This window comes from Drosophila montana, unplaced genomic scaffold (genome assembly GCF_035044405.1).
Source record: "Drosophila montana isolate Dmon_TW-CO22-7 unplaced genomic scaffold, ASM3504440v1 contig_3833_1, whole genome shotgun sequence".
Classification (NCBI taxonomy): domain Eukaryota; kingdom Metazoa; phylum Arthropoda; class Insecta; order Diptera; family Drosophilidae; genus Drosophila; species Drosophila montana.
In genome coordinates this window covers 1191900-1201871 of record NW_026998704.1, presented here as the reverse complement: position 1 = coordinate 1201871, position 9972 = coordinate 1191900, and the positions used below count along the sequence as shown (strand labels likewise).

Genomic DNA, 9972 nt, shown 5'->3' with positions numbered 1-9972 from the left:
GGGACTCAATGAACATTTGTGAATTGCTACAAAGCAGATTAGAGTGTATATGTGTGCCTCTGTGTGTGTGTGTGGGTGTGTATTCCTGTTACTCGCATCTCCTAATCTGTCAGCGCCTGTCAACATTTTATCTTGACAAAAAGAAGCTTAGATCTGAAGGTAAATGCAAAGGCATGTATTTGAGAGCTCCATGAGGCCACTTTATAGACTTGATATAAGTTAGGTTTAAAAATATAATAAAAGTATAAAATATTAGCACAACTTTCAGATGATATCATTTACGCGCTCGCCGAGAGCTCTGATTTCTGTTGCGCTGGATTGTTTCCTGCTCGGACTCTTCGCTGGAGCCAGACGAACGAGCTGTGTTCTTTCCACGCTGTTGTTGTTTTTTCTGCGCTTGCTGACGAGGCGCGATGGGCGCCTCATCACTGTCGGAGCTGTCGTCCTCGGAGTTGTCCTGCTCGGAGCTGCTCTCCTGCCGCGCATTCCGTCCACGCCTGTTGCTGCCGGCCGCGCGTGTTCCGCGTCCACGTTGTTTGTTAGTTGGTTTCGCGGTCTTGGTCTTGTTGGCACGCGTTTCGTTGGGACCTTTTTCGGACTGGGAACTCGTGCCTGGTTCGACGACCTGCAGGCATTCGTTAAGGCGCGTCTCAAACTCTGTGACGACGGCTTTGAGCTCCGGCTTGGCCAACTTGGAAGTATTGCTGATAATGAGCTTGAAGGACTGGTAGACCTCATCCACCTGCACCTTGTCACGGAAATGTTGCACGTTGTCGATTAGCTTCTTAATCGATCTTTCGTTATAGCTCAGCAGGCCCAGGCAGTAGGCAATGTCGCGCCACTGACGTTCCACGCGAGTGACCGGGAACCGCAGACACAGCTTCTCCACCAGCGTCTCGATTTGGCGATCCTTTTGTATGAGCCCCAGTATATAGCGCATAATTGTGCGGTATTTATCCTCCTCCAGGTGAAGATTAATGTCGCCTAACTTGGAGATAATGTCGGGCAGCACGTTGTACAGTATATTCGATTTGTTGGCAATCTCCTTGAAGAACTGTTGTGTAATATTTCGGATCTCGTCGCTTTCGTCGACAATGCACAGAGCAAGGTCGGCTATCTGTCCCTTGACGCGTATCATTTCGTGCAGGATTAGATGAGAAAGCATCTTGACAGCGGTCAGGCGGAGCTCGGTGTCCTCCTCATGCAGCTGAGAGTAAAAGTGGCCGGTCCAGGGCTCAATTATGTTCGGAAAACGGAATGTCAGATCCGAGAGGCCCACCACAGTGTTACACTTGATCTTCAAATTTTTAGTCATATTAAGGATATTCATGAGGAAGGACATGTTCGACTCGCAGAACTTGGACGAGACCGTCATCAGGCGCGCCAGTGTTAGGGTGGCAGCCTGCTGCAGTTGCTGATCCCGATACTCGCCAGGCCGCTTGCATATATCAATTATAATTGGATAGATCTTTGACATGAGCGCATTCGGCTCATACAACAGCATGTCCTCACAGATGGCATTGATTTCCTCGGCGATGTTATCCTCTGCCGTGGCACCCACTAAATCGTCGTCGGGCTCTTGCTGCGGCTCCGCGGCTACACCCGACAAACGCTTGCGCACCTCCATTGCCGAGACATTCATGGTCTGGCGGCGGAGTGCGTTCACAGCGTCCTTTTTGTTCTTCTTCTCTTCGAGGGCGGTCAGCTCTTCACGGTACTTCATGTTGTTGTAGACATCCATGTCCAGAAATATCATCTCCTTGATGGTCATGTAGCCAACGCAAAACACAAACCTTGAAACCAAATAAACGGGTATTCGCGCCTGTTGTTCTTCAACAGCTTTAGATTGTGTCTGGGTCTGTGTTAGAGTCTGAGACATGGGCAGCGGCTGTGAGTATGGAATGTCTGTAGTCTGCGTTTGCGGTGGCTCCTCAGGCTCTGCTACTACCAGCCAGTGGTCATTGAAGCGTCCAATAAGCTCGCTCACAATATTCTGAGCCAGCTCATCCGGCGCCTGGCACATGCGGTAATAGTACTCGAACAGGCTCATGGCCAATGCATCAAAGTCAGGCAATTGGGGATGGAAGAAAAAGTTCAGAAACAGGCTCGTAATTTGCTGCACGAATTTGGCATCGCTGGCGCAACGTTTATAGTACTTGCTGTTGTTGTTCGCATCGATGCTGTTGACCAGAAGTTGTAAGCAGCTGGTATAGATGCGAGGATCCTGTCTCACACGCTCTCCTGTCGCAATATCTTCGATGAGGGCACGATTGGCTGAGGCTATAGTTGATTTTGCCTGTGAGGCCATAATGAGCAGCTGCAGAGCCAAACGGGCCTCATCTTTTGTGGTGCCCTCCAGCTTGAGCGTAAATCGTTCGAATAGCACTTGAATGATGAGCGCATCAATATCCTCGCTGGCCACCCACTCGCCCATCAGCGTTTCCATGGCCGTGTAGTGCCCGTACTCAACCTCTGAGAGGAATTTGGATAGATTTTGCACAACCTTAATGGCATGCGCACGTTCTGTCTTATCCGTGGTAAAAAGCACCTTGCGATACGCATTGGATACTGCATCCCGTTTCTCCTTATCTGAGGACCACACCAGATTCAACATGCGCTGCATGCCCGTCAGGGTGCCGTGAATACCAAAGAGGTAGCCTGTAGTGAAAAGATCGACTGCCTCGAAGACGTCTGTATTCGTCTTAGACAGCAGCATTTCGAGTATTTTTGGCATGGCGGAGGTCGCCACATGCGAGAACTCTATGCTATCCTTGAGAAACTCAACAGTTTTTATTTGCTTCTGCATTTCCTCGCTCTAGATAAACAAAAGACAGGTATTAGCTGTACTGCATATTTTTATAAAAGCTTTGGCACTTACGCTGTCCTTGCAGCCATTGGCAAGGGAGAGAAAGGTTTTAAATAGCGCTAAAATATAAACACAACGCTCCTCTGGCTTCAGCAGTTGGCTGTGGATAAAGATTATAATAGACTTTAGATGTATTTAATTAGGAGCTATCAAATGTCCACCTAAGATCATGATTGCCCGCCGCATAGTCTGCTTTGCGCACTAGTACTGTGGCCTCCTTGTAGTTTTTTTCCAAAAGAAGCGGCAATATCTTTTGCACCAGCTGCTCGTACTCTTCCTCCTTGTCGAACTGCATCTCTGGAGCTAAGAATAAAGAATAAGGTCAGTGAAATGATATCAATTCAATTGCGAGTATGCATATGGCGTCTGAGGTTCAAAAAGCGTACTTACCAACACGCAAGTTTTCCTCAATAATGGGCAACAACTCTGGTGTTATGGCTTCCCATTGCTCGTCGAGCTTTTTCAACTGATTGCGCTCTTCAGCTAACACTTCGTCCAACTGTTCCATAACTTCAACTTCCTTCTCGTGCTTCTTAATAAGCTCCTCTAGAGTTAATTTTCCAGAATACGGATTGTTTTCGAGAAAAGCTTTTATCAGCTGTATGGCTGACTTACGCACCAAGGAACTTTTATCCTCTAGCCGACACACTGCCTCGCGCAGCACCTTGATTAAAAAACTCAGCGGTATTGCATGCTGCTCCTTCAGATGATGCCAAATGTGCAACACCTTGGAGCGCACATGAGCGGATATGTCGTTAACATGGGATAGCAGATTATCGAGAAACTCGTTGCGCGCCTCCTTCATATCATCATCGAGCTCTTCAGAGGTAAGTTCGCCTACAACAGCATCACCCATGATCTGCAGTACACAGTTGCGCAACACATGGGACTCGCAGTCCAGCATTTCATCGCCTAGCTTAGAAAGATGTGGTATCATCAGCTTGGGTGCAATGCCCGAGAACTCGGCAAGAAAGTTAGAAAAGTTACGCGAGATCGCGGTATCAGAAGTGTCGAGAGTGAGGGCCTCGACAATATCCTTCATCAGTATCGAGAAGACTGTGGAAATGCCGTATTCTTCGTGTAGCAATAAAATGCCACTCGCTACGGCTGTTGCAGCATGCTCAGTACTCCGCAGAATTTGCAGTATCCGAGCCGGAAAGGTTATTGCATGATTATACCGTTTGATCGCGATGCCAAAGATTTGAAAGAGCGTGTCAATGATATGCCGGTTGTCCGGCCGAGGAGGCACCAATTCCAAAGTGCGATAACTAATATCACACAACATGCTGTAATAGGGAGCTGCTGTTTAAAAAAATCATCATTTAACTGGGAGATATCTTATACTTACGTTACAAAGCTTTCCTCGGCTACAGGAGGATTCCAGAGCTTCTCTAGAGGACACTGCAAGACATTATAAAGCTGCACCAGAAACTTGCCTCGCTTTACATCCCAATCGGGATACTGTTCCAGCACCTCGCCTTGTTTGGCGCGCTTTTTCTGCTGGTTCAACTGCTGGTCCCGCAGCACCTGTTGGACAATGACGTCAATGCGCTTCACTACGTTGACAAATAAGTACAGGGTCATTTTCGTGAGATTCAGATAGCGCACACGATCCTGCGATGACGGCGGCTCGCTGCTTGTTAGCAGCGGCATTAGCTGCCCGCCCAATCTGTCCACAGTAAGGTACAATAAGTCAAAGGCACGCATAAGATTGCGTATGGCAGCGGCATCGTTAGCGGTGTTTTCTATTATCGAGTAGTACGTATCAAAGTGCTCGAATATATAGAATGGATCACGCTGATGCACTTTATTTTTACATGCTGCAAATAAACGGATTCGAGTTAGCGTTTGTTTTACTGTACGTGATTGTTTGAATTACAGGCGCGCTGCTGCGCATACAAAAAGTAACAGTCCGCTTACCAAGTAATTGCTCTGGTATTTCGCTGGGAGTGTATATCTGTTGTACATAGTACTGATCGCCGCGTGAATTAAGTAAATCATTGTTTTTCATTGGTAAAATAAACTGAAAATCGTGCGTTTCCTCCATTTTAAAACCGTTTGCTTGAAAAGCGACGCTTGTTGTTGTAGTTATTAGCGATGGACGCGTGATAAAAACAAACGTTGACAGTCTGGCAACGCCACGCAACGATTACAATCGGCTGCACATCTAATTGTCCTATCGGAACGCGTGTTGTGCGGCGCACGTTGTAATTGAGTTTTGGTTTGTACTAAATAGCAACATAATAGACGATCATGCAAACTGAAAACAGTGGCAAACGTAAAAGGCCCAAGAAGAAGGGAAAGAAATTTATGCGCAATGCAAAAGGCTTTGCCAAGCAGGGTATTTTTGGGCGCGGCTCTCATATTGATGGTGAGCAGTTCAACTATTTTATAAACATCTTGGATGCCATGAAGGCAGGTCTCGAAGATGTGGAAGAGCGAGGTAAGTGGCAATTGCTTAAATGCTGTCAAAATCTACAGTAGTTTTGATGTTTCTATAGTCAATATGGCGAATAACGTGTTCGAGCAGACAAAGGACCATGAAATCGACTTGGCCGCCAATCAAGTTGTCTCCAAGGCGCTTGAGTCTCTAATTGGATTTGTGGACGCTCCACAGCTTGAACGGTTTTTTACCAAATTCGGCGACAGCCTGCGTCCCATGTGTTCCGACCCGTTTGCATCGCATGTGCTGCAAAAAATGGTGGAAATAGCATTTCTGCGAGGATTGGGACAGACAGCAGCTCGGGAACCGTCAGAAGACGATCTTTCCGACCCAGCCAAGAAAGCCAAGCCCGATGCCGCGCAGGTCGAGGAGCAGTACAATTTGGAGACCGAATTTAGCGAGGAGCATCGTGAACAGTGTCGCCAATTTGTTTTACGCATCTCGAAATTCATGCTTAACAATCTGGAGGATTTTGTGTGGGATGCATGCGCCACACACATCATGCGAACAGCTATACTCTGCCTTGTTGGCATCCATGTGCCCAAAATTGCTTTCGTGAAGGGCGGCGCCGAGCTGGCCAAGCATCGCAAACTTTACACGGTGCCCGAAGAATGGCCTGAGGTCATGAAGGAGTATCCACAGCGCCTGGAAATGTGGCCTCAGTTTGCGGACTTTCCCTACCAGGAACACTCCTCTGCACTATTGGGTGTTATATGCTTATCTCTTAGTGTGGTCGATAAGAACATGTTGAAGCATTTTGGCAAAAAAATATTAATGGAAAGCTTGCTGAAACCGGACGATGCGACTAATGCTGACGATGAAGACAAGCCGAAGGACCTCAAAATTGAAATAGACGACGAGGGTGACGAGCCCGCCACTAATGAAAAGGCGGTGACACCAGCAACCGAAGACGATAATGTTAAAGCTAAGATCGTGCTGCCCAAAGTCTTCCATTACCAGTGCGCTGTTATACTTCTTGAAACTCTTTTGACTGTGGCAGGTGGAAAGCTGTTGACTCAACTTTATGCCATGCTTTTTAGCGGTCGCGTAGCTCACCTGGCCCTACAGCAACAAACCAACTTTGCCGTGCAGCGTCTGCTACAGCACTTGAAAGAGGTGCCCGACTTTGAGTCTGTCTTCGATGAGTTACAGCCGCAGATTGAGCACCTGCTGAAAACGGGTCTAACAGGCGTGGTGTCTGCCCTGAGCGCTGCCTGCCTGCGCTTGGGCGCCAAGCAGGCTCAGATGATAGCAGCACTTCAGGCCGCCTTACATGTGGCTGGCGACAAGGATAAATCCAAGATGTTCTTTAACTGTCTTGTTAAACTGAAGCCCCATGAGCTTATCGCCGACGATCAGTCCGCATTTGTGCATCTACATGGATCGCTAATAGTACAGCATATGCTTCAGTTCAATAAGCCCATCTTCCTAGTCAACTGCATTCTGGAGCTGCCTGCTGTGCAGCTGGCGCAAATCCTTAACACACCAAATGGCTCGCACATTGTCGATGCCTTCTTGCAGAGCAAATACATTGGAGAGAAATCACGAGAGCGTCTTATCCGCCAGCTAGATGGCTTCTATGTGGACCTGGCTATCACCAGGCATGGTTCACGCGTCATGGAGCAATGCTTCAAGGCTGCACAAGAAGCACAAAAGCTGCGTATGGCTAAGGAATTGAGCTCTAAGATCAACATGTTAAAAGGCTCACCATATGGCAGCCTTATCCACTCCAAATATCGTTTGGAGACCTACAAACTGTCGCCTAGTCAGTGGCTGGCCAGTCTGGGTCAGCAGCTGGAGCAGGAGAAGCCAGCGCAGACGAAAAAACGCCCTGCGAAGACAGCCAACGAGTTATTTAAGGATATACTTAGCTAACGTGTCAGATCTACACTAAAACAAATATATATACTACTTAGTATGTACGTAATAAAACAACTTTAATTCACTATGCATTGTATAACATATTCTAGGCATAAGGACCTTCATGAAATATTATTCGAATTCTTATCAGCTACGCTAATCAGCTGAGCGGCTGGCCGAGTCAATCTTAAAGCAGCTGATAGCTCAGTTTCACATTTGAATTCAACGGCAACGTATCATCATGCGAGCAGTGCATTTGCTGCTGTTCTTCTCGTTTATTGGAGCCTCATTTGCGTTTGGAGACGAGGCCATTTTTGAGGATGAAGACATTTACAATCAGGCGCTGCCTCCGGTCGTGCACACAGGCATTACAGCGCCCGGCACTAAGTGGTGTGGACCGGGTAATACGGCGGCCAACTACGGAGATCTGGGCCGGGAGCGTGAAACCGATAAATGTTGTCGTGCTCATGATCACTGCGAGGAGATTATCGAATCGCACAGCTCGCTTCATGGCCTGCCCAACAACACCGACTGGTTTCCCATGTAAGTGCCGCGGAAAAATCAATATCCCGCGCGTCTGTGACCTTTTTGGGTTTTTCCAGACTAAAGTGCAGCTGCGAACAGCAGTTCATTAACTGCCTGCAGGCCGTAAACAGCATGACATCGAACACCTTGGGTCGCATCTACTATACCACGCGGAGCAAGTGTTTTGCCCAAGGCTACCCCACCACCGGATGCAAGGAGTACCAGCTAGGCACAATACGCAGGCGATGCATTCGGTATACTGTGAACAAGAGAGCGGCCCGCCTGTGGCAATTCTACGACATGCCATTCTATACGATTGCGGCGACAAAGAAATCTTGACCCTGAGAGCTTTAATCATTAATAATGTTTTATTTAATATTATGCGTAGAAATCCGAGTCTGCTCGTATGTCTGTCTGCCATACGTAAATATATAAGCTTATCGCGCAATTGCGGCTTAAAATAATCGAACTGTTACTTCTCCTCGCTGGGGTGCGTGTAGAATGCCAGGTCATAGAATTGCCAGCGTCCGGGCTGAGATACATCCTCCTCGTAAGTTAGGCAACGCTTCATGAAGTGGTCCCACTGCTGCTCCTGACAGGAAATTATGGGCGGCCCATAAGCGAAGCACACATTTCTAGTGCCGAAATATATATGACCCAAAGCGGCGGACTCCATGTTGTGCAGCGAGTTGAGGCACAGGCGAAAAGCTGATTCACAGGCACAGGAGAAACTGTGGATATCTATCGGTTAACATCGATGAGTGCTTCTCGTCTTTTTGCACTCACATGGGAAAGAAACCGTCATTGGTCAGACCGTATTTTTGTGTGTTGGGCGAAATCTTCTCCTCACAGTGGTCATGTGCCCGACAGCACATGTCTAGCTCCATTTCACTGCCCAGATCGTTATAGTTGTCAGCTATATTGCCGGGGCCACACCATTTGGTACCGGGCACTGTTATGCCCAGACCATGCACGCTGGCTAGCATCGCCGCCAAGGCAACAACGAAATTCTTGGCGCGCATGTTCTATTCGAGGGTCAAATTTATACTGATCTCGGGGGGGAATACTGTAAGCCGTCGCAGCTCTCCGAATTTTAATTGAAATATACCAGGCACTGTTGCTTCAAAGTTCAAATGGGTTGTCTCTGACGTAGTTTGAATGCTGATTAGGCTTAATTGCTAAATGTGATGAATTCTACAGATAGTTCACAGTAATCTATACTTAGTACACTTTATACATTTGCATGAGCAACGGCTTTGATCAGCCTATTAATAAGAGTAATAGACTCAATGGGGCGGGTAATACTCGCAGAATTCCACATTAGTCATTTCCTTCGTCAATTCTATTCTAAATTATAATTGCATTCCATATGTGTATATACTCTCTAAATACACATATGGAACAAAGTAGATTGCACTTGCTAAACCTCGCTCTTCTGTCGATTCTGCATCACCTGGCGCAGCTGTGGGAAGGTGCTCTTCGTTTGTGGCGGATGAAGACGGGCACACAGCATTGTGAAGGGCTCGTACAGCGAGGGGCGTTCCATAACATTGACTGTGTAATGTTTAATGCGTTCTCGTTGACACCAATTATTGGCCCGATCCATTATCGATTCCACAGGATTTGGCGTGCCGGGTGGCGTGTCCTTTTTGCTGCGCGCTCGGACATTGGCTAATACAATTACAGGCACTTCTTTCTTCTCTTTATGCTTGTCTATATCTGTCTTGATGTCTGCCAACATATCCAAGCTGCGTGGATCAGTGGGATCATAGACTAGCACAAAGGCATCTGGAAATTGCAGATAATGACGCGGCAGCTGAGCCGCTTGTTCACCTTGTAAACCAGCTGTATCGTAGATGCGTAGTATTTCCCGGGCGCCACCACGTCCAGTGTCCACGCTTGCTACATATATATCCTCAATTGTTGGATGCAGTTCCTAAGAGTAGTTAAATTTTTGTTGTTGTATTGGTAACTAGGAACAAACACAGAGTATTTGCGGCCAACTTACAGTATCGGCGTTGATATTTCCATAAACCAACTGCTCGATGAGTGCTGTTTTTCCCACATTTTTCATGCCACACACCAACACCTTGCCAACCTTACCAATTTTTGCATTAAGCATTTTTATAAAATAAAACAATAAAGTAAATAAATAGGTGTTGACTACACTTTCTCAATCTGCGATTAGCGTTGCCACCATTCTCTGTACGTGGATTTTCTGCATATCGATAGCCCATCTATCGATAAAAAATTAACTGCATTACTGTGCTCGTCGAGG

General features: G+C 47.1%; 5 protein-coding genes across 5 annotated transcripts; 2 read left to right on the top strand and 3 right to left on the bottom strand.

Annotated features, from left to right (window-relative positions):
• Positions 1-154: 154 nt before the first annotated feature.
• Positions 155-4959, bottom strand: Cap-D2 (CAP-D2 condensin subunit). Its single transcript, XM_064696026.1, has 6 exons — positions 4787-4959; positions 4215-4686; positions 3257-4152; positions 3028-3169; positions 2879-2966; positions 155-2815 (listed from the first exon to the last, which is right to left on the bottom strand). The coding sequence occupies exons 1-6, from the start codon at positions 4911-4913 to the stop codon at positions 275-277; spliced, it is 4266 nt and encodes a 1421-aa protein (XP_064552096.1). The 5' UTR covers positions 4914-4959; the 3' UTR covers positions 155-274.
• On the top strand, positions 4945-7257 carry LOC135437926 (nucleolar protein 9). The gene is made up of 2 exons (XM_064696027.1): positions 4945-5309; positions 5368-7257. Exons 1-2 carry the CDS (start codon positions 5120-5122, stop codon positions 7182-7184), a joined length of 2007 nt encoding a protein of 668 aa, XP_064552097.1. The 5' UTR covers positions 4945-5119; the 3' UTR covers positions 7185-7257.
• A 114-nt stretch (positions 7258-7371) lies between these two features.
• On the top strand, positions 7372-8142 carry sPLA2 (secretory Phospholipase A2). Its single transcript, XM_064696033.1, has 2 exons — positions 7372-7712; positions 7772-8142. The coding sequence occupies exons 1-2, from the start codon at positions 7411-7413 to the stop codon at positions 8031-8033; spliced, it is 564 nt and encodes a 187-aa protein (XP_064552103.1). The 5' UTR covers positions 7372-7410; the 3' UTR covers positions 8034-8142.
• LOC135437931 (phospholipase A2 large subunit) lies at positions 8044-8716 on the bottom strand. Its single transcript, XM_064696034.1, has 2 exons — positions 8481-8716; positions 8044-8425 (listed from the first exon to the last, which is right to left on the bottom strand). Exons 1-2 carry the CDS (start codon positions 8714-8716, stop codon positions 8167-8169), a joined length of 495 nt encoding a protein of 164 aa, XP_064552104.1. The 3' UTR covers positions 8044-8166.
• A 42-nt stretch (positions 8717-8758) lies between these two features.
• Positions 8759-9883, bottom strand: kappaB-Ras. The gene is made up of 2 exons (XM_064696032.1): positions 9703-9883; positions 8759-9630 (listed from the first exon to the last, which is right to left on the bottom strand). Exons 1-2 carry the CDS (start codon positions 9814-9816, stop codon positions 9115-9117), a joined length of 630 nt encoding a protein of 209 aa, XP_064552102.1. The 5' UTR covers positions 9817-9883; the 3' UTR covers positions 8759-9114.
• Positions 9884-9972: the final 89 nt, after the last annotated feature.

Coding starts and splice junctions, on each gene's coding strand:
- kappaB-Ras (XM_064696032.1), bottom strand. CDS start 9,816: ATGCTTAATGCAAAAATTGGTAAGGTTGGCAAGGTGTTGGTGTGTGGC. Junction 9,631..9,702: donor GAAATATCAACGCCGATACT/GTAAGTTGGCCG, acceptor AACTACTCTTAG/GAACTGCATCCAACAATTGA.
- sPLA2 (XM_064696033.1), top strand. CDS start 7,411: ATGCGAGCAGTGCATTTGCTGCTGTTCTTCTCGTTTATTGGAGCCTCA. Junction 7,713..7,771: donor AACACCGACTGGTTTCCCAT/GTAAGTGCCGCG, acceptor GGGTTTTTCCAG/ACTAAAGTGCAGCTGCGAAC.
- LOC135437926 (XM_064696027.1), top strand. CDS start 5,120: ATGCAAACTGAAAACAGTGGCAAACGTAAAAGGCCCAAGAAGAAGGGA. Junction 5,310..5,367: donor CGAAGATGTGGAAGAGCGAG/GTAAGTGGCAAT, acceptor ATGTTTCTATAG/TCAATATGGCGAATAACGTG.
- Cap-D2 (XM_064696026.1), bottom strand. CDS start 4,913: ATGGAGGAAACGCACGATTTTCAGTTTATTTTACCAATGAAAAACAAT. Junction 4,153..4,214: donor GCCGAGGAAAGCTTTGTAAC/GTAAGTATAAGA, acceptor TCCCTATTACAG/CATGTTGTGTGATATTAGTT. Junction 2,816..2,878: donor CCAATGGCTGCAAGGACAGC/GTAAGTGCCAAA, acceptor TTGTTTATCTAG/AGCGAGGAAATGCAGAAGCA.
- LOC135437931 (XM_064696034.1), bottom strand. CDS start 8,716: ATGCGCGCCAAGAATTTCGTTGTTGCCTTGGCGGCGATGCTAGCCAGC. Junction 8,426..8,480: donor AATGACGGTTTCTTTCCCAT/GTGAGTGCAAAA, acceptor AGATATCCACAG/TTTCTCCTGTGCCTGTGAAT.